Source organism: Balaenoptera musculus, chromosome X (assembly GCF_009873245.2).
Source record: "Balaenoptera musculus isolate JJ_BM4_2016_0621 chromosome X, mBalMus1.pri.v3, whole genome shotgun sequence".
NCBI lineage: Eukaryota > Metazoa > Chordata > Mammalia > Artiodactyla > Balaenopteridae > Balaenoptera > Balaenoptera musculus.
This window is the reverse complement of record NC_045806.1, coordinates 110,512,649-110,535,599: the sequence shown is the minus strand read 5'-3', so window position 1 is coordinate 110,535,599 and position 22,951 is coordinate 110,512,649. Positions and strand designations below refer to the sequence as shown.

General features: G+C 39.2%; 2 protein-coding genes across 3 annotated transcripts in view; one reads left to right on the top strand and one right to left on the bottom strand.

The window, feature by feature from the left end:
• Positions 1–19,768, top strand: part of FRMD7 (FERM domain containing 7) — a 55,532-nt gene extending 35,764 nt beyond the window's left edge. The window contains 7 exon segments of the mRNA XM_036839324.1: positions 7,377–7,491; positions 7,714–7,861; positions 12,972–13,067; positions 14,442–14,605; positions 15,927–15,995; positions 16,335–16,410; positions 17,842–19,768. Coding sequence (XP_036695219.1) covers positions 7,377–7,491; positions 7,714–7,861; positions 12,972–13,067; positions 14,442–14,605; positions 15,927–15,995; positions 16,335–16,410; positions 17,842–18,921 — 1,748 coding nt within the window. The 3' untranslated portion in view covers positions 18,922–19,768.
• Positions 19,769–20,754: 986 nt separating this feature from the next.
• STK26 (serine/threonine kinase 26) overlaps positions 20,755–22,951 on the bottom strand; it is a 70,404-nt gene continuing 68,207 nt past the window's right edge. Inside the window, exon 11 of one of the 2 annotated variants that reach the window (XM_036841096.1) lies at positions 20,755–22,647. In XM_036841096.1, coding sequence (XP_036696991.1) covers positions 22,623–22,647 — 25 coding nt within the window. In that variant the 3' untranslated portion in view covers positions 20,755–22,622. The remainder of the gene's footprint in view (positions 22,648–22,951) is intronic. The other variant, XM_036841095.1, reaches the window with a different exon arrangement.

Below are 22,951 nucleotides of genomic sequence, written 5' to 3'. Positions count from 1 at the left end.
CTGGGCATGAACTTTGCTAGGCCGGCCCCACTCCCTCTGCTTGCCCCAGGATCCATTTCTGGTACGTGCTTTCTGCGGCACATTGTCACGTTTAATGTGATTCCCATGTTGCTCTTTATCATGATTCCAGAGAACAAAGCACAGAGTACAGCAGGTGGAGAGAGACTAAAAGGGAAAAAGGCCCCAGGCGTCTATTAGAGTTCCCCAGATCCTAGCAGCCACGTCGTTGGACTAGGCTGAGTAATGTAGGCAGGGAAAAGAGGCCCGGGGAACAGTGGGGCCTGGCCTGGGGAGGGGGTGAAGCTGGGCGCGGCAGGTTGCTCCTGTACCCCCGAGGGCAGGATTGAGGCAGCTGGAAATAGTATGTCTTCTTCTAGGGCTGGCTGGACTTCCTCTCTCTTCTAGAGAGGCCATCCAAGAATAGGCTGTTCCTTACTGTTCCTGAAGGATCATAACTTCATTTTTTTGTTTCATAAGTTCATTTTTGACCTCTATCCACTGCCTTCCTGACAGTCCAGAAATGGTAGATTTCTGATTTCACTGGGAACTCCAGAATGAAGGGCTTGGATAGAGACAGTATCTGAATCAGTGTTTACCAAGTGACTCACAAGTGAGACAGGATGAGAGCCCAGGATCTCAGGAAGGCAGTGAGAGCAGTAGTTATCAGGGAAGGCTTATGGATGAGATGGCTTTTGCGCTGGGCCTTAAAATGATGCGTAGGAATTGGATATGTAATGATAAGCAGAGAAAACAGAAAAGAAAAAAAGGTGATGGTACAAGAAGAAGTATATACAGAGGATGCAGCTCAAGTACAGCTCGAGCATAGGGTCTGTTTAGGAGAGGTGGCAAGAAACTAAGCATCATTTTGAAGGGCCTTGAATGCCAAGGACACTAACTATATGTCCAGTATTGTGCTTGGGGTGGGGTCGGGAGACGGGGTAAGGCAGGTGGAGAAAACAATATTGGAAGACTTATCCTTCTCCATTAGCTGCCTGTTTAAGGCAGAAGTCAGAGGATTGGGGCTCCCCAGACAGCCTCTGATGGGGGAGCCCCATTTCACTCTTAATAGTTCAACATTATGGATTTGAGCATTCCCTAGTGGCCATTTCAGGCATAGCACAGAACGCTTCAGCTTTTCTAGAGGATATTTTGTTTGTCAATAGAAGCTCTTTCCATAGAAAAAAAGCTAAAGTTTCAAGGAGTCAGCTCTTCACAATCCATCCAGGTCAGATTCTTTCACTGGTTGCTAAGACAGTGTGCAGAACACAGCCAGGCTGCTCATTCGTTTGCTCATTTATTTATTCATCTAATATGTATGTTCTAGGCATTCAAGAACCTCCACATTCTGACCTCGTCTGCTTAAATCTCTCTTACACACCCCTCTGGCTCTAGCCAGACTCTTCCTCTCAAATACAGTTTGTACATTCCAGATGAAGCCTCCCTGTTATGAATGCCCTTAGTACAGTAACTCTTCTTTGCCATTCACTCAGCAAATTTTAGTAAGTACCTACCACATGCCAGGTACTGGGAACATAGCAGTGAAATAAAAAGATCCTTGCTCTCGTGGAGCTCACATTTTGGCAGTGGAGGACAATCAGACCAAAATAAAGAAATATATAATGTAAGTTTGAAAGTGATAAGTGCACTGGAGAAAATAAAGTATGGAAGGGAGAGAGGGAAATTCGGGGGGTGGGTACTGAATTTTTAAATAAGGTGGTCAGGGTAGGCTTCACTGTGAAGGTGATAGTTCAACAAAACTTGAAGGAGGTAAAAGACCAAGCTATGCAGAAATCTGGTGGAAGGGAGTTCCAGGCAGAGAACATCCAGTGCAAAGGGCCTGAGGTAGGAGCATGCCGGGAGTATTCAAGAAACATTAAGCAGGCTTTGTGGATGGCTGGAACTGAGGGAGAGAGGGAGACAGTAATCATGGAGGGCCTTAAAAGCATATTAAAGACCTAAGACATTACTCTAAATGTGATGGGAAGCCACTGTAGCATTTGAAACAGAAGAGTGAAATGATCTGAATTAGGTTTTAACTACATCATGTTAGCTGCTGTGGTGAAAACAGAAATTTGTAGCGAGTAGTAAATAAGCCATAGTGATCTAACGTACAGTATAATAAATATAGACAATAATATTGTACTATAATTATGTAATGTGATAAATATTGCTACAATGGCAATCATATTGCAATCTATAAATGTATCAAAGTAACACACTGTACACCTTAAATTGCTGCAATGTTATATGTCAAATTTATTCAATTTTTAAAAATGAGAGAAAATAGACCTTATGAGGGATGGTGGAAGTGGGGAGACCAGATAACAGACGACAGCAGGAGAGAGAGAGATGATGGCAGTTTGGACCAGCGTGGTAACAGTGAAGGTGCTCACACCACGTGCTGCCTTCTATCACTAATGATATTTACTCATTTGTATGTCATAGTTCTCTTCCTAGATTGTCATAGTCCTGCATGGAGAGAAAAAAGAAGCATGGTCTTATGCGTTCCTATGTTTTCCTTAGGGTCAACGTAAGGTCTTGTGCTTAATACTTGTGCTTAATAAACAGAAAGATTGGTGTGTGTGTGTGTGTGTGTGTTTAATTTATTTTTTAAAACAGCTCTATTGTGGTATATGTGCATACCATAAAATTCACTCATTTTAAGTCTGTAACTCAATGGTTTTTAGTAAATTTACAGAGTTGTGCAACCATTACCACAACCCAGTTTTCAAACATTTCCATCATGCCAAAAGAGCTCTCTCATGCCCATTTGCAGTCACTCAACCAGTAATTTAATTTCTGTTTCTATAGATTTATCTTTTCTGGACATTCCATATAATAGGAGTGATAAAATATGTGGTCTTTTGTATCTGGCTTTTTTCACTCAACACAATGTTTTTGAAATTTATGCATGTTCTAACATGAATCACAGCAGTTTGTTCCTTTCTATTGCTGAGTAGTATTCCATTTTATGGGTATACCACATTTTATTTATCTATTTACTTGGCCAGGGACATTTGGATTGTTTCCAGTTTAGCTATTATGAATAATGTTATGAATATTCATGTACAAGTCTTTGTGTGGACACATGTTTTCATCTCTCTTTGGTAGATTTCTAGGAATGTAATTGTTTCATCTTAAGGTAAATTTGTGTTTAACATTTTAAGAAACTGCCAAACTGTTCTCCAAATTGTTACAATAAAACCAGAAATGTATGAGGTTTCCAATTTCTCCACATCTTCACTAAAATTTGGTATTGTCTATCTTTGTGATTACGGTCATTCTAGTGCAATGAATCTCATTGCAATTATAATTAGCATTTTCCTAATGACTAATGATGTTGAGCATCTTCTCATCTGTTTATTAACCATTCCTATGTTTTCTTTGGTAAAATGCCTATTCAAATTTTTGCCAATTTTAAAATGGGTTGTCTTATTGAATTTTAAGAGAGTTTTATATATTCTTATTAAAAATCCTTTATGAGATATATAATTTGTGAAATTTTCTTCCAATCTGTGGCTTGACTTTTCATTTTCTTTGTTTGTGTGTGTGTGTGTTCTTTTTTTTAAAATTGAAGTATAGTTGATTTACAATGTTGTGTTAGTTTCAGATGTACAGCAAGTGATTCAGATATATAGATATATATATATCTACATATAGATATATATATAGATAGATACATAGATATACATATACATACTTTTTCAGATTCTTTTCCATTACAAGTTATTACAAGATACTGAATATAGTTCCCTGTGCTATACAATAGGTCCTGTCCTTTCTGTTTATCTATTTTATATATAGTAGTATATGTCTGTTAATCCCATACTTCCAATTTATCCCTTCTTCCCCCTGACTTTTAATTTTCTTAATGCTGTCTTTCGGAGTGTGACAGTTTTTAATTTTGATGGAATTCCTCTTTCTCAATGTGTTTTAGTCAACTATGCTTTTGGTGTTGTATCTAAGAACTTTTTGCCTAACTTAAGGTCAAAAGTTTTTCTCCTAAGTTTTCTTCTAGAACAACTTTTTTAGGTTTACCTCTTAGGCTTAGGCCTATGATCCATTTTGAATTTTTTGTATGTTTGTATGGTGTATGGTTGTGAGGTAGGAATTCAACTTCATTTTTTTTTTTTTTGCGTGTGGATGTCCCTTTCTCCCATTTGTTGAAAAGACTATTATTTCCCACATTGAATTGTCTTGCCATCTTTATCAAAAACCAACTGATCATAAATGTAAGGGCTTATTTCTAGATTCTCAACTATGTTCCATTGATTTATATGTGCTCACGCTATTACCACACTGTTTTGTTTACTGTAGCTTTGTATTCAGCTTTGAAATAGAGGTGTATATTCTCCAACTTTGTTCTTTTTCAAAATTGTTTTGGTTGTTTTGCATCCTGTGCATTTCCATGTTAATTTTAAGATCTTTTGTCAACATCTACCCCAAGTTTGGTGGGGATTGCATTGAATTTATAGATCAATTTTGGCAGAATTACCATCTTAACAATATTGAGTCTTCTAATCCATGAATCTGAAATCTCTCCATTTATATAGATCTTTTAAAAATTTCAGCAATGTTTTGTAATTTTCAGGACACAAGTTTTACATATCTTTTGTTAAATTTATCGGTCTTTTATTTTTTATATGCTATTATGAATGGAATTGTTTTTCTAGTTTTCTTATTCGATTATGCATTGCTAGTACATGAAAATCCAATAACTTTGTATATTGACCTTCTATCTTGCTACCTTGCTGAACTATCTATTACTTCTAGTAGCTTTTTGTGGAGGCCTTAGGATTTTCTACACACAGGACCATGGTGTCTGATTGCACTGACTAGAATCACCAGTAGAATGTTGAATAGAAGTGGCAAGAGCAGACATCCCTGTCTTGTCCCTGGTCTTAAGGGAAAGCACTCAGTTTCTCACCATTTAGTATTATTATGATGTTAGCTGTAGGTTTTCCAACTTTATCAGGTTGAAGAAGTTCCCTTCAATTTTTTGTTTGTTGAATGTTTTTACCATGAATTGGTGTTGGATTTTGCCCAATGTTTTTTCTGCATCTATTGATATGATAATGTATTTTTGGTCCTTTATTCTATTAACATAGCATATTACATTAATTAACCTTCACGTGTTGAATTGATCTTGCACTCCTGGGATAAATCCCACTTGGTCATGATGTATAATTCTTTTTTATATGTTGCTGGATTCAGTTGACTAGTATTTTGTGGAGGATTTTTGCCTTTGTATTCATGAGAGATATTAATCTGTAGTTTTCTTGTGATGTCTGTGTCTGATTTTGGTATCAGAGTAATACTGGCCTCATGAATGAGTTGGTAAGTGTTCCTTACTCTATTTTCTGGAAGAGTTTGTGAAAAATTGGTATTTGTATCTTATCTGAATATTTGATAGTATTAACTAGTGAAACCATATGGGTGGGCCTGATTAAGTTTTAATGAGAGTTGTACATTTATCAATTTGGGCAAAGAATAAATAGATAAAAGAGCCATTGATCTGGTCTTTTTAAAAAAGCTTGTTATATAAAGATTTTCATTCTAATGTGGTTTTGAAATATACAAATACACTTCACCTATCTAAAAATGAGCACGCCATCTGTCTAAAACACAATAGAAAACCAAGACAAAAGAGAAAATAACTTTCTAGTACTCAAAACTGATGCCCCCATGTCCGTGAATTTTACTCAATAGGAGAGCACCACATGATTCCATGGAGAGTCTATTTACTCTTATAATTCATAAAATGCTAACAGGTTTGGATATCTGCATTCCCTTTTTTTCATGTTAAAATGTGAATTTTTTTTTTTTTTTAGAAATTCACGTTCTTTTATTTATTTATTTATTTATTTATTTATGACTGTGTTGAGTCTTCGTTTCTGTGCGAGGGCTTCCTCTAGTTGCGGCAAGTGGGGACCACTCTTCATCGCGGTGCGCGGGCCTCTCACCATCGCGGCCTCTCTTGTTGCGGAGCACAGGCTCCAGACGCGCAGGCTCAGTAGTTGTGGCTCACGGGCCCAGTTGCTCCGCGGCATGTGGGACCTTCCCAGACCAGGGCTCGAACCCGTGTCCCCTGCATTGGCAGGCAGATTCTCAACCACTGCACCACCAGGGAAGCCCTAAAATGTGAATTTTAATTGTAAATATTGTTTTGGGTGCCCATTTTATGGTAGATTAGAAGTCACAATTTGGAACCAAGTAGAGACTTCTTCAGGGGAAGTCAATGACCAGGAAGTGATTCCTATTAATCTGACAGAGAGGGAAAAGGCATAAAAATTATAAAGAACACACAAGAATTCAAAAATCAAAACAGTTTCAAGCCGTTTACTGTAGGGGCAGATAATCCTATATACCTCAATTGCCTTTGTAGGCACAGTGCTATAATAGATGTTTATAACAATAAATTGGATACATCTAGAATAGATTATGAGCAGGGATAAACTTCCAGTGATTTGGAAAAGTGAGAATAATTTCCAGAATTATTCACCTACTGGGGATTCCATATAGCAGGGTTTTACTAGATTCCCAATGTACAGAGTGATGAATGGCTGTGACTGGCTTGCATTGGAGTTGGCATTTGTATTCTCCTTTCTTAATAATGCCTGATCAAGGCAGAGTGAGGTTAGGGGGCTGAATTAGTTTGTTAGGGCTACCATAACAAAATACAACAGACTAGGTGACTTAAAGGACAGAAATTTATTTTCTCACACTTCTGGGGCCTAGACCTCCAAGACTGAAGTGTCAGCAGGTTTGGTTTCTTCTGAGGTCTCTCTCGTTGGCTTGCAGATGGCTGCTTTCCTGATGAGTCCTCACCCAGTCTTTCCTCTGTGTACCTGCATTCCTGGTGCCTGGTGTCCAAATTTCCTCTTCTTATAAGGACACCAATCAGATTGCATTAGGGCCCACTCTACTGCCTCATTTTTAAAATAATCACTCCTTTATAGGCCTTGTCTCTAAATACAGTCACATTCTGAGGTACTGGGGGTTAGGATTTCAATATATGAATTTGAGAGGGAGGTCACAGTTCAACTCATAACAGAGACTGATCAGAAGTAGAAGAGATCATAAACAGAATGTGGGAGAAGAAAATCACAAAATATTCATCTATGATCCTGGAGCCTGTGAGACCTACACTGTGTCTGTGACTTCATAGCAACCCACTGCTTCTTATCTGAAGAAGAACCAGTTAGTTTCTCCCGCACCACCCATATCCTGAAACAAATATACAAATATTCAGGAGGTCTAGGGCTGCACTGGCTGCAAAGAAAGGGCTGTTTGGGGGAGGTCAGAGGGTTTGCTGGGTGCTCCATTGCTTAACTCATCAATGGTAATGTAAAAAATGTCACTTTACTGTCTTGCAGCAGAACTGGGAGACTTTCATGAAGAAACAGATAGGAAATATTTGGCACAAACCCGGTACTTACCGAACCAAGACGATTTAGAGAGCAAGATCGTACAGTTCCATCAGAAGCACATGTAAGTACTTTCCCTGGCATCTGCTTCCACCTATTCTACCAGCAGGGAAGACTGAAGCTGAGGACAGACTCTTAAAAGCAAGTCTTTAAGTCAGAGAAACTTCAGGCTCAAGAAAACACTGACTTCCTCTTCGAGCTCTTGGGGTAGAGGTGTCATTCTTTTTTTTTTTTAGGCGTCATTCTTGCTGCATTTATTAGGCTCATAAATTCTTTCCCCTTGCAGTGGCAAGAGCCCAGCTGAATCTGACATTCTGCTACTGGACATAGCGAGGAAGCTGGACATGTACGGCATCAGGCCGCACCCTGCCAGTGATGGTGAAGGGATGCAGATCCAACTGGCTGTTGCTCACATGGGCGTACTGGTGTTACGGGTAACAGCTCTTTTCCTTTAAAGTCTTCAGCTTTGGGTGTTATCTTGGCTCAAATTTGAATGTCCATTCTCAAGGTGACCCCACCCCTCAGTCTTACCACCAGCAAGAAAAGGAGGCAGTGCTTGGAAGAGTTTAGGGTAAGTCCCCTCTCCTTGATGTGCTTTGCTTCCATTTGCAGTCTGGAACTGACTGTTTTGATTCTCAGGAGCTCACACATTAGATCAGGCCAGCATGGTGAAGAGATGAAGTCAAGAGGCTCTTTGGAACTTTTAGACCCTAAATAAGAATACAGGTTTTTGGCATCCTAAAAGCTTAGGCTGTGACATAAAGTGCATTCAGCCTGTCCAAATCCACCAGAAACAACCTGAAGGGTTGTTCTCGTTCAGTTAGCAGTTTTGTTGGAGGTGCCCAGTGCCAGCTAGTAGGGAATTAGTGACCAACCCTGAAAGCAATGGTTGCTGTTTACTGACTCATCCTTTTCCCAGGACGCTGTTTTCCAGAGAGGGCTCTCTCCATCACCATTAATCCTCAATCCTTGGAATGTGGCCAGAACATATTTTTCAACAGTTTTTCAGTCTATTTGGACTTCTTACATCTGTGAACATTCAATGAATTTAGATCCAAGTTAAGGTTTAAGAAGCTTCAGAACGATAGGCAGATACCTAGACAGGTTTTGGAATGAATCACCTGTGACAAAGAAAGGGGTGGCTTCAGACCCACTGACCCCCAGGACCGAATTAGAGCACTGAAATAAGTCACAAAGCAGATCAGGTACAGACTTGGCAACAAGAATCTTAACTTTCTAATTTATTTGGTTATAAACTTTACAGCATGAGAGCCACACCGATAGACAAAACACCCAATGGATCACAGGCACACCTGTTCACCCAGGAGGGAATGTTTACCCAGTCCACTCAAACCCTGATTCTTTTTTATTTTTATTTTTTTTTAGATAAGCAACAAAGATATATTATATAGCTCAGGGAAATATAGCCATTATCTTGTAATAACTTTTTTTAAATTTTATATTGCAGTATAGTTCATCAACAATGTTGTGTTAGTTTCAGGTATACAGCAAAGTGATTCAGTTATACATATACATGTATCTATTCTTTATTTTATTCATCTTTTTTTAACATCTTTATTGGAGTATAATTGCTTTACGATGGTGTGTTAGTTTCTGCTTTATAACAAAGTGAATCAGCTATACATATACATATATCCCCATATCTCCTCCCTCTTGCGTCTCCCTCCCACCCTCCCTATCCCACCCCTCTAGGTGGTCACAAAGCACCAAGGTGATCTCCCTGTGCTATGTGGCTGCTTCCCACCAGCTATCTATTTTACATTTGGTAGTATATATAAGTCCATGCCACTCTCTCACTTCATCCCAACTTACCCTTCCCACTCCCCGTGTCCTCAAGTCCATTCTCTACGTCTGCATCTTTATTCCTGTCCTGCCCCTAGGTTCTTCAGAACCTTTTTTTTTTTTAGATTCCATATATATGTGTCAGCATACGGTATTGGTTTTTCTCTTTCTGACTTACTTCACTCTGTATGACAGACTCTAGGTCCATCCACTTCACTACAAATAACTCAAGTTTGTTTCTTTTAATGGCTGAGTAATATTCCATTGTATATATGTGCCACATCTTCTTTATCCATTCATCTATCAATGGACACTTAGGTTGCTTCCATGTCCTGGCTATTGTAAATAGTGCTGCAATGAACATTTTGGTACATGGCTCTTTTTGAATTATGGTTTTCTCAGGGTATATGCCCAGTAGTGGGATTGCTGGGTCATATGGTAGTTCTATTTTTAGTTTTTTTGTTCTTTTTTAAAATTTATTTATTTATTTATTTTTGGCTGCGTTGGGTCTTCGTTTCTGTGTGAGGGCTTTCTCTAGTTGCGGGAAGCGGGGGCCACTCTTCATCGCGGTGCGCGGGCCTCTCACTATCGTGACCTCTCTTGTTGCGGAGCACAGGCTCCAGACGCGCAGGCTCAGTAGTTGTGGCTCACGGGCCTAGTTGCTCCGCGGCATGTGGGATCTTCCCAGACCAGGGCTCGAACCCGTGTCCCCTGCATTGGCAGGCAGATTCTCAACCACTGCGCCACCAGGGAAGCCCTATTTTTAGTTTTTTAAGGAACCTCCATACTGTTCTCCATAATGGCTGTATCAATTTACATGCCCACCAACAGTGTAAGAGGGTTCCATTTTCTCCACACCGTCTCCAGCATTTACTGTTTGTAGATTTTTTGATGATGGCCATTCTGACTGGGGTGAAATGATACCTCATTGTAGTTTTGATTTACATTTCTCTAATGATTAGTGATGTTGAGCATCCTTTCATGTGTTTGTTGGCAATCTGTATATCTTCTTTGGAGAAATGTCTATTTAGGTCTTCTGCCCATTTTTGGATTGAGTTGTTTGTTCTTTTGATATTGAGCTGCATGAGCTGCTTGTAAATTTTGGAGATTAATCCTTTGTCAGTTGCTTCGTTTGCAAATATTTTCTCCCATTCTGAGGGTTGTCTTTTCATCTTGTTTATATTTTCCTTTGCTATGCAAAAGCTTTGAAGTTTTATTAGGTCCCATTTGTTTATTTTTATTTTTATTTCCATTTCTCTAGGAGGTGGGTCAAAAAGGATCTTGCTGTGATTTATGTCATAGAGTGTTCTGCCTATGTTTTCCTCTAAGAGTTTTATAGTGTCTGGCCTTACATTTAGGTCTTTAATCCATTTTGAGTTTATTTTTGTGTATGGTGTTAGGGAGTGTTCTAATTTCATCCTTTTACATGTAGCTGTCCAGTTTTCCCAGCACCACTTATTGAAGAGATAGTCTTTTCTCCATTGTATATTCTTGCCTCCTTTATCAAAGATAAGGTGACTGTAAGTGCGTGGGTTTATCTCTGGGCTTTCCATCCTGTTCCATTGATCTATATTTCTGTTTTTGTGCCAGTACCATACTGTCTTGATTACTGTACCTTTGTAGTATAGTCTGAAGTCCGGAAGCCTGCTTCCTCCAGCTCCGTTTTTCTTTCTCAAGATTGCTTTCATGTATCTCTTCTTGCTAACCCTGATTCTTGCTATTTCCTATTGCATGAGAGAAGATGGGAAGGGTATGAGAGCAAGACCGTCATGTTAGTTGTGATCTCTTTCATTGTGAATACTTCTGTGGACCGTTGGGAACAATATAGATGGTCTATTTTGTCCTACTTGAAATCCAGTCAAAGAGTATTTATGTATTGAGTACCCTCTATCTGTTCTTCATTGTACTATTCTTTCTTTAAAAAAAAAACAGCTTTATTGAGCTATAATTTGCATAACATAAAAGTCATCTGTTTTAATGGTACAATTCAGTGAGTTTGAGTATATTTATAGTTGGGCAGCAATCCATTCATCCTTCTATCAGTATATTTATTGTACATCCACTTTGTGCCAGGTACTAGAACTGCAGAGGTAAACAGGTATGATCCTGACTTAAATTCTAATAGGAACTTAAATTCTAATAGGAGGAAGACAGACAATTAAACAAGTAATTATAAACAAATGTGATGTGCTTTGTGCTAGAAGAAGCACAGGATGCTAAGGTAACACATGTGAAAGGGACTTAACATTTAAGCAAGACCTGAGGAAGTTATCCAGACCAATGGGATAGGGTTGGCTGATGAAGGGGGGTGTTCCAGGGACAGGGCACACAGACTAAGGCCCTGAGAAGGAAAAGGATGACATAATCAAGAAACTAACATTAAGCATGACACATGGCTCCTGTCATTACAATAGTCACAATTTATTTTGAAAGACCAGAGAAATAACGATCAATATCAGACAATGAGTAATCAAAAGCTAATCTATCACATTTACTTTAGTTGCAGAAGTAGTATACCCAACAAAATAATGTGGTTACCTGTAGACAATGGTTAGATGGGGACAGAGGTAGGTGTGACAGTGGTGGGTGTGAGACTTCTCAATATATTTATTTTTGTACCCCCTTTGATTTTTGGACCATGTGAGCAAACAAACAAACAGACAAACAAACAAGAGAGTTAAACTGTTTGAGTAGTCCAGGAGAGCTAAAGGAGTTCAGAGGAGTTAGAAATGGGTGTAGGCTGTGGCAATGATATGGAATACCCTAGAGGAGGCGCTAGTCATTCTGGGTAAGGAGAATGAGGAGACCTATGGGAGGGAAGGTACAGAGTTGGATGGAAAGGTGTTTTCTGGGAGCAGTGGGATCAAAGTTATAGTCAATATAGTTGGGGCAAGAAAATCAAGCCAGAAGAGTGTAGAGTTGATGTAGGTGGTGCAGAGCTATTGAAGGGGTTTGAGTAAATGAGGTGGCAGAATAAATGGGATTTTTTTTTAAAGCAGTTGAATTTGGAAACATGGGAAGGGGGTGAGATTAGAGGAGCTATTGCAGTTCAGGTTTCCCCTGCTATTTGAAAGTAGAGCATTCCTATGAAACCTTTCCTAGCTGAAATAGTGTCAAGTGAAGAAGCATTACCTGAGGACACATCTTGCTAATGGGTGCACAAAATAAATCGAGATAAAGTACCGATGTACAGTTCAAAGCTACGGTGGCTTGATGCTGAGCTGCCGAGCAGAGTGTAGTTCCCGGGGAAGGAGCTTAGAGGTGCCACTCTCACTGCTCAGGGTGTGTGTTGCCTCTATAACAGCTCACTGCAAAACAAATGCTGATTTTTATTTTCGCCTTTTTCGGAGTAAAAGCAAAAATCCTCTTTGGATTTCTTTCAGTTAGCGAAAACTTGTAATAATGTGGGTCTTTCGTAAAAGCGAAGTGGCGTAAAGTGAACTTTCGAAAAGTGGGGTATACCCGGATACCTGCAATCTTTTTCTACTGTGATCCCCTATCCTGGTTAGAAACTTTTCCCAGGCATGCCCCTTCTTACTTGCATTTCAGAGCAGACTTGTGTCCCACCTGGAATGCCTTCTTTGACCATAGCTTCTATCTAGTACAACTGGATCAGTCTGTGCAAGAGGTAGATCAAGGATAGTCCTGTTCATGAAGTGCATTTTCCAACAGGTTTGCATTGTCTTACAAACCAGCTTGTGCTGACATTCATCCTGAAATCTGTCATGTGTTTCATCATAGGGAAATACAAAGATCAATACTTTCAACTGGGCTAAAATCCGCAAGTTGAGTTTTAAGAGAAAACATTTTCTCATCAAACTTCATGCCAACATCTTGGTAAGTAGCTTTTGAATAAATTCTTTTACTTTCTACTCACTTGAGATTTCTTGGTTGTTTCTGCAAATGGTTTGATTGTGAGTGATGAAAGCTGCCTGGCCCTGACCGATGATATTCTCCCTCTTTTGCCTCTACATAAATAAACCAGAGCTTTAGTCATGTTTTTACTAAAGGCAAAACACTAAGAAATCCTATTGGCAGTTCAAAATGAATAAAGTAATAGGAAAATGGGGTGGCTGGGATGAAAGACAAGTCTCCTTAGAAACCATTTTTCAGGGATTTGATAAGTCAAATGAAAGAGCCCAGATCTAAGACTGTGGACATATTAATTCAACGTTATTTGCTTCCTTTAATAAAGTATTTTCATCTTCTTTCCTTAAGCAAAAATAATTGAACACCTACTGCATGCCAATTAATTGAACACCTACTCTTTCCCAAAGCAGGATGTGGGGAGTGGGTATATATTAAGCAAAGGAAGCAACTATTGGGCAAGGCTGCATTGTACAGGGTGGGACAAAGGGGCTAGAAAGAATTTTTTATGACTATAAAGGAAATTAAAAATATGTATCAACTACATTTTTCACCTACAGATAATTCAGTAGTTTGGGCTTCATTCTCTGAACCTTAGCCTTAGATAAAGGTGTTCATTTGAGCAGTTCAGAAGACTGAATCCAGTGTGAAGCTTGGGAAGAATCCCAGGGCTGCATCCAGAGACCTGGAGAGGAATGAGAGAAGGGGAGCAGCAAAGTGGACCGCACACGTGCATGGGCAAATGGGGGTATATAGTGAGTCAGGAGATGGGGCAACCTTGCACTTTAGGTCTGGAAGACTAAGCTCCCCTACAGCCGATTAGAATACACTAAATGAGCAACACAGAGCATCATAGAACAAGGCAGCATAAAGAGGGAGAAATGTTTCTAGCTGGTGTGTTAAAAAGACTCATGTATATGCAATCATCCTATAAAGCCTACCATTTGTAAGACAGATCTCCTCCTCCCTCCCCTTTTCCTGTTGGTCATTTATAACATCTTGTCACTTTGAAAGGATGTCCTTTGATGTTCATTTTAACCTAATTTACAACTTCATAAAAATGTTCCTGGCAGAGAAGAGGGGGTAAAAAAGCATATGAGGTGAGGAGGGCGTGCAGAGCAAGATTTACTTCTTAGAGAAGGTTCTGTTTTTGAGCAGTGGCCCTGTCTGTTCCTTGGAAGTTTGCCAATCATTTGGTTTCAGTACGTGTGAAGCCGAAAGGGAGCCAAGTTGAAAATCAGAAGCTGGATGGGCCCCTGGACCAATAGTTTAGAAGGCGTTGGGATTTGAAGGTCTTTGATATTCTTGAAGGATGTTTTGCTTGATGGAAATTGGTTTACACAGGTGTTGTGCAAGGATACCTTGGAGTTCACCATGGCCAGCCGAGATGCCTGCAAGGCTTTCTGGAAGACTTGTGTGGAGTACCATGCTTTCTTCAGACTTTCTGAAGAGCCCAAATCAAAGCCCAAAACCCTACTCTGCAGCAAGGGTTCCAGTTTCCGCTACAGGTAATTAAATATTGCACACAGGCAAACTAAACACACAACTTCTTTTCAATAACATGGAAGGCAGTAGGAGGAGCTTGAATTCTAGAAGCAATAAAGAATCCATTTCAATCACATAAAGGATGATACCCTTTACTGCTCATTCTCTGTGTGACTCATTAAGTCAATATTTCCTAACAGGGAGGTAGGGGCAGGTGTACACCCCACTTAAGAGGTTAGATCAGAATTTCTGCAAGGATAAGGGGACATATGCCGTTTGAGAAAACGTAGTCAATGAACCTATTGTTTTCCTTACGTGCAACTTACATGCTAGCCATAGGAAGGACAGCTCAACAACATCCTTTTGGTGGTGGTTAGGCAAAAGATAGGGTGAGAAATCACTGGAGGGGCTAAGGGATTTGAGAGGTTGAACAATATTGTAGTGAAGGCTCCTTACTACACGTTAACACCTTGGAGGAAAGGAAGCGAGGTCAATATAAGAACTTGTTTTTACTGGATCCCACCAGCCTAGGAGTTCTTTGGAAGACGCTTTCAAACTCTTAGCTAAGATAAAAAATTCGAATCCAATGCTTCCTGTGAAGGATTTTTCAAGTAGTAGAAGCCTGCCCCAGTAAAAAGTGAGATTTTTACAATGTACATATTTTTATGGACTCTTTCCAAAATGTATTCTACAAATCCCTGCCTTTTTAAACAGATGATACTGAGGATATTTTTCCCTTTTCTTAATGACCTATTATAAACATCACTTATTATCCTCTGCCGGCAGCTGTAGTGCAGTGGCAGCCTCAGGGCGGGGGAGGCATGTTAGACCCTGCACCACAGTGATAAATGGCTCAGACTTTTTGGATTTTATTATGTTAGTGATTTCTTTTTTGGCTCTTGTGTTTCTCCCAGCAATCAGCTGGCTTTCTTTGCTAGTGTATGTCTGACTGGAGCAACCTTCTTCTACTGTTTAGTTAGCTGCTTTTCTCCTGTCATGGATTGGGAAACCAGACAAATAGCCTCATTAGAAACTATGTGTAAATTTGGAGGAAGGGGAAAGGCCTTTAAAGGAAAGTATATTAGTTTTCAAGGCCAGAATGTGTAACTGTTATATAACGCTGTTCAGAAGCTTTTAAAAAATTTCTGGGTTCTGAATAGTTGAGGTTGCTCTGCCTGATCCTCGGATAAGTGGGTATTATTAATGTGATGGTCAGAGATGCACGACATATGTCATTCATCCAGAATCTTTCAATTTCAACAATAAATGACACTTTTGAGTTTTAGTTAGCCTACTGGGTTATAAAGAGCTTTCATAAAATTGTTTATCTTGTTTTTATAATAGCGGAAGAACCCAAAGGCAACTTTTGGAATATGGGAAAAAGGGGAGGTTGAAGAGCTTGCCATTTGAAAGGTACATGGTTTTGTTTCTCTTTGTCACATTGATTTTTTCCTTTTTTAACATCTTTATTGGAGTATAATTGCTTGACAGTGGTGTGTTAGTTGCTGCTGTATAACAAAGTGAATCAGCTATACGTATACATATATCCCCATATCTCCTCCCTCTTGCGTCTCCCTCCCACCCTCCCTATCCCACCCCTCTAGGTGGTCACAAAGCACCGAGCTGAGCTCCCTGTGCTATGTGGCTGCTTCCCACTTGTCACGTTGATTTTTAAGTTGAATTTAGAGATTTATAGGGATCCTGTACTCACATGAAGACTATTTCAATTCCTTCTCTGTTTGGGGACTTCAGGAAACATTACCCATCGCAGTACCATGAACGACAGTGCAGGTCCTCACCAGACCTCCTCTCCGATGTGTCAAAACAAGTAAGGTTTTTGAAAATTCCTTCTTCTTTAGATAAATGTAATGCATCCACATTTCAAATGCTTCCAGGAATTGATTCTGCCAGAATCTCCCAGTATGTAAAAAGGTTACTCTGGTCAAGTTAGGTTAGCCTCCTGGGGAGGTCTGTCAACTCAGTCTCCAGCCAATAGAAGACCATTGGGTAAACTGGTGTGTGTGCCTTATAGACTGGAAAGATCTGGCACGTCTTTAAATTGCAACCTGTATTGCTAACATCTTGCAAAATGCAGATCCAGACGAATTTCTATGGCTTTGTAGTTTTAAAACTAAAAGCTGCTTTTTTACCTATGAAAATCTTAAGGCTTAGAGGAAGCTATAAGGTCTTGGGTTAAGTTTTTTTTTTTAAATAAATAAATTTATTTATTTATGGCTGCGTTGGGTCTTCGTTGCTGCGCGTGGGCTTTCTCTAGTTGTGGCGAGCGGGAGCTACTCTTCGTTGTGGTGCACGGGCTTCTCATTGCGGTGGCTTCTCTTGTTGCAGAGCACGGGCTCTAGGAGCGCGGGCTTCAGTAGTTGTGGCACGCGGGCTCTGTAGTTGTGGCTCGTGGCCTCCAGAGCACAGGCTCAGTAGTTGTGGCACACGGGCTTAGCTGCTCCGCAGCATGTAGGATCTTCCCGGACCAGGGCTTGAACCCGTGTCTCCTGCATTGGCAGGCGGATTCTTAACCCCTGCGCGACCAGGGAAGTCCCTTGGGTCAAGGTTTTAAAGTACTTTTCCTATGTAATTTTGTTAATTTAAGAACAAAGTGCTGTTCTCCTGGAACTGTGAGATGATGGCTTCATTTGAGTTTTATAGTATGAACCATGTTATTTTTCTTTTGCTCTCCCTTGAAAAAAATTAATTAGAGGTCTCATGAACTCTGTCTTCATTCAAGTCAGAGGCAATTTTTATCTGAAAGGCATCACAGAGGTATTATGCTGGAAGGTACCATCTAATGATTGACCGTCTCATGCCATTTACAGCCCTCCTCCCCACCATTTTACAGAAAATAGGGAGGAGGCTGGAACAGGGAGGTTAGGAGACTTGCCTAAGGTCACACAGCTAATAAAGGCAGAGCCAGGACCAAAAGGCAGAACTCCTAGCTCATGAATACAGCTACTCAACCATACTGCCTGAAGTACGATGCTGGCTCAAGTAGATGGAGAATGCGGAGGCTGGGAGCGTGATGGTGTTGAGAAAGGAAAGTGTCGTGTCTATTTTTCAGCACATAAATTGGGATGTGGTACAAGTTATTACCTTTTATGTAGCTATTTATCAACCCTGGCATAGAACATGGGTTGAAAGGCCCTTGTGAAAAACTGCCTTTGCAAAATTCAAGGCTGATTTAGATCCCTGCCCCCACCCCAACCAAATGGCTTTTCCCTTCTTTCACCAACATGTTGTTTCTCTCAAGGTGGAAGACTTGAGACTAGCCTATGGCAGCGGGTACTCCCGAAATGTGAATGGAGTGCACGCCTCTGAGCCTGTGCTGGACAGCAGGAGGAGAAAGTCTGCCGTGGAGGTGACGTTTGCAGCCGAGCTGGAGCATTCCAAACCAGAGGCAGATCCCACATCACTACATCAGTCCCAGAGCAGTTCCTCGTTCCCTTTTATTTATACAGACCCTGTCTTTACCACTGACCCCGATCCTGACTACTTTGAGGAAAGGAATCCTCTAAGCTCCTTCCAAACAAGCTGGAAGTTTGCTGACAATCACACGAGCACATCTTCTGGCCTTACAAGCAAAGTGAGTCCAGCAAGGCAGCTAACTTACACAGATGTGCCCTATATTCCTTGTACTGGTCAGCAGGTTGATATTATGCCTCCCCAAGTCTTCTTTTATGTGGACAGACCACCCCAGGTGCCCAGACAGTCTCCAATCACGGCAGAGGAAAGGGAAAGGCCAGACAGCTGTCTACAGCCTACCGCAATGAAGCCAGCCAAAAGAAGCCCAGGGAACCTCAGAATGCAGAGCTTTCAGCAAGACTTCCAAGAACTCCAAGAAGCTATGGCCCAAACTACTGGCTGGAGCACCCTCAGTGTAGATCTAGAAGAGGAAGATCCAAATTTAGAAGATGCATTTGCATATAACATTCAAGAGCCAACCCCTAAACGGTCCCAGAGCCAATCAGACATGAAAACGATCCGTTTTCCTTTTGGATCAGAATTTAGACCTTTAGGGCCTTGTCCTGCTCTGAGTCGTAAAGCTGACCTGTTTACATATATGTTTGCAGAGCAGGAGTTTCCAACAGTTTTAATGGATCAGGGAGCAACAGAAGGGTATGTAGCTAGTGAATCCAGTGATTCTGAATCAGAGATTCTTAAACCAGACTACTACTCTTTGTATGACAAAGGAATAAGTTCACCCATGGCCAGAATCCGCTTGTCTTCTGGTAGTCTACAGCTAGATGAAGAAGATGAAGATGTTTCTTTCAATACATCAAGTGCTGAAGATAGGACTTTGTGAAAAGCATGTAATTACTTTTTAGCTTAAAATGTGAACCCTATGAACATTTCCAGGCCAATTCCATGTTACTAACTTAGGTGAAACATAAGGAACCTTCTGCAAAAACCACTTTCTTTGTTACTATTCATTGGTATTAAGGGACTCTTCTAAGCTTAGGCACTTAGCTTATGAAAGATCCAGCTCTGCCCCATTCCTCAAGCCTCACTCCTCTATCCCCTCTGAATCATTCTGGAACATGCCCTTTCCTCACCAGCCCCGTAGCAGAGTGAGGTGGGTATTTGTCATCTCCATTATACATTTCCCCAAAGAGACATTATAAACGAAGGTCAGGCTCTTCAACACCGAAGAACAGTGACAGTATGGATTGACCTATAGAATTGGCTCCTGATATCATTTAGCGACTTAGTAGACTGTGACTGTGTTGGTCATTTTGTTCTTAAACAATACTACAACTAAAGGTTTCAGTCCTCATTATTCGTGTGGGACCCAGTAAAAAATGGCCCTGTTTTATGTTAAAGACTTCAATTTTTATAACATATGTTAGGGGGAGCATGGCTCTCCTATATTTCAGGAACAAGAAGGAACATAGATCCTCTCAACAGAACACCAGTTTATAATTAATCTAGGACTTCGCAGAATTCTAAACCTCGGAAGTTCAGGAATTGATCAATTTCTAAAGCCAGACATCTGCCTGATGGGGATAATATGATGTTTGACTTATTCTCTATTCTTAACTAGCTGTAATATGTAGTGAAAGATAAAAGTTAACATGTTGGTCTGTTTATGTGATCTCTCCTGCAAGCATTTTTTTTTGCCATATCTTGTTGCGTGCATGTAGGCAAGGAAATGAGATGAATAGCATTTTAATAAAGAGTGATGGAAACCCATTTATTTGAAAATTAAGTTGTAAGTATGAACTTCACTTTGTTTCAGTCAATTTCAGAAGCGATTGGCTCTAGCCTATAATTAAGGGAAGGGACATTTAGAGAACAAGGAAAAGGAGGGAAGCAGGTTAAAATGTATAGTCAGGGATGGAGAAGTGGTAGAATTGGGGTAGCTGAAAAAAAAAAGGATAGTACTCCAGACTGAGTTAATGAACCAAAATTCTATTCTTGACCCATTCAAAATTTCTCTATTATTTCCCTTGGAAGGTATAGCATTCTATTTGAGAACTATTTATTTTCTTTATTGATTTTAATGGTAAGTAAAACATATTTTACAAGATAATGTTAGGTAGTGACTTCAAAGAAACGATGCAATTATGTAAGCAAGCTATTTTTATATATGACTGAATGGAGAAAAGATGCATGGAATAGTTTTCTTACTCTCCTAGCCCTTACACCACAAAAATCCCTTTGAATATACCTCACTCTACCTCTTTCCAACATGCTAGCACTTTCCTTCCTGCTCCTGGAATCGAATCCGGTAACTCACAAGTCTAGAATAGCTATTTAATAATAAGAATATATTGAAACCCAATCACCTATATATTAATCCTATAGATACTCAAAGCTATATTAAGTTCATCTTTGACCTTTTCTCTAGGAAAAACTCAGATTCTTTTAGGATTATATGCTATTTCTCATCTCAGTTTCTAGAAATCTTTGTGAAATTTGTTTCCCCCAGAGAAATACAGCGTTCAAATCTGTATAAAATTTCCTAATAAAACCATAACTAGGGTGACCATAAAGTTTATTGTGTAACCTAGGAAGGATACTTTTGAGTGAAAGAGAACTCTATTAATAATTTTGTCAGGACAGGAGGCAGAAATCAGGACATATTCACTGGAGCTATAATCAATGTTTAATAAAATGTGAAGAATACCTTCTAGTTTCCAATGGAAACACTGGTGTTAAAGTTCCAACAATAAATGAAAGGGGACAGGAGAAATGATTTGAAACAATTAAAATACCACACCATACCCCCACCTCAAGAAAATGAACATTGAGGACCAGGAAATTTAAATATTTATTTTTAACCCCCCCCCAAAACACTGAAGTATCCTTACCCAGAAACATTTTACAGGACTAATAACTATAATGAATAAGCAATACAATTTTCTATCCACGGTGCAGCTGCGCTGTAAAGTTTCAAATAATCAATTTAAAAATTTGTTGCTTTTACTTTTACAAAAATATTCATTTGATACATGATCCGAGCTTCAAAATTATTACCAGACCTCTACAAATTATAAACTGTAATTGAGTTTCAGTTCCATAGCAGGTGAAAAATTTAACTGAACTATTACTTCAAAATACAATGTGTTAAAAGTAATTATTACAGTATAGGCACCAATGAAAAAATTTTCTTGGCATATGACACAACAACTTATTCAAGTGTCTGTATTATTACAAAAAAGGAAGAGGTAATGGCTGCTTTGACTAAAAACTGTATTCTTCACTTGAAGAAAATCTTTCTTCTAATATTTGGCAATTATTCAGGTTTATTAAAATGACTTTTGTGCAAAAACCAAATTGTTCAGATCCAAACAATAAAACATTAACTATCAAAACTAATTAATATCAATAATTCTACAACTACTGAAATATAGCCCCACTTCAGAACTTAGGCAGGCATAATATATATACTGGGCTTAAAAGAAAAAGGTATTACCCATGTAACAGTACCATAAATATAACTGAAAATTAACTGTACAGTCTAACTTACCTTTGTACGGACAGAAATCATCCTGTACTATGGTTATTTTCATATGAACTAGAAAATGCTTATTTAAATACCCTTTCAAAAATGAACAAATGATGTTTATGTATTGGATAGTTATGAGGAAAAAAATGTATAAATAGTTTATAGGACATTTTATGACCATGACAAAAATATGCTGGTGTAAATTATATTCATACCTGTTGATCAGGTATTTATAATCACATGATAATCAGCTTCTTTTAAGCTCCCCAAATCCAAGCATATAATATGCGATTTGAGTTGATTTTAAAAATGAATCCTGACTAATTCTTCCGGTATTACCAAAAATCCATCCTTGGCTAATTAGTATTGCTTTAACTTTCCAACCATGTTAAATAAGGGTCAATTGTCTCTTCTATAAGAGAAAGTAAATACTGCACACCAAGAGGTACCTCTGTTGCTACATGTTGCCTCTAAATGTTTCAAACGCAGGGCTCTCAAATGTGATCATCATTGAGCTGCCTGGAATATCATACCCACTTGGGAGAAGAGTCAATAGTTTTCCAGGTTTCATTTCTAAGAGCTTATTAAAAACTTCTGCTTTAAGAACGTGTGACTTGTTTCCGCCTCCCCACCAGTAGTCATTTTTAGAATATGCTTGTGTTTTAAAAAAAAAAAAAAAAAGCTTTTTGAGGCTTGATGATTACAAAAGTTGAATATTTAGGATGACTTTAAAAGACCTGTATGTTTCATGAGTGTACAGTTAACTAAAGATCAAAACATGAAAGGTATTCATCCTAGTAACTTAAGTAATAATGATACCTAAAAGCAAAACTGTATCTCAACATTTACTAGAATACAGGTGAAACTATAGTATTAAAAGTTATTCCTTACAAAATAATCTCTTTAAAATATAAAATGATAAACACCATCACAAAATAGTTGAATAGCTTCTTCCAAATCTTCAATGTCGCAAAGATCCAAAAGGCACGTGGAGCTCATGAGTTAAGCATTGTTAAGCTTGAAGTAGCTTTGGTGGGTTTCTCTGGGTCCATATGAAATAGAAGCCACTAACAAGAAGTTTCTTAGGGGGATTCATCTGCTGAACACCTATAAAATTAAGAAAAACTTAAATTGATATACAACTATGCATGTGTCTATTTTACATCTGTATGAACTCTGCAATGAAAGAATTGATTCAGCAAACAAAAATTGTATTGCATCTCATCATGTAAACGTTAAAATATAAAGCGGTTCAAAAATCCCTTCTGGGTCTGATTTTACAACTTCCAATTGATTTGTTTGCAAATTGGAAAAGAGGGGAGGTTTCCACTAAAAACTAAGGGATTTTAAGAGGGGCTTTAGCTGATGAGTATAAATAGGCTTTATCAGCCAGAAAGGTCTAGGAGAGTAT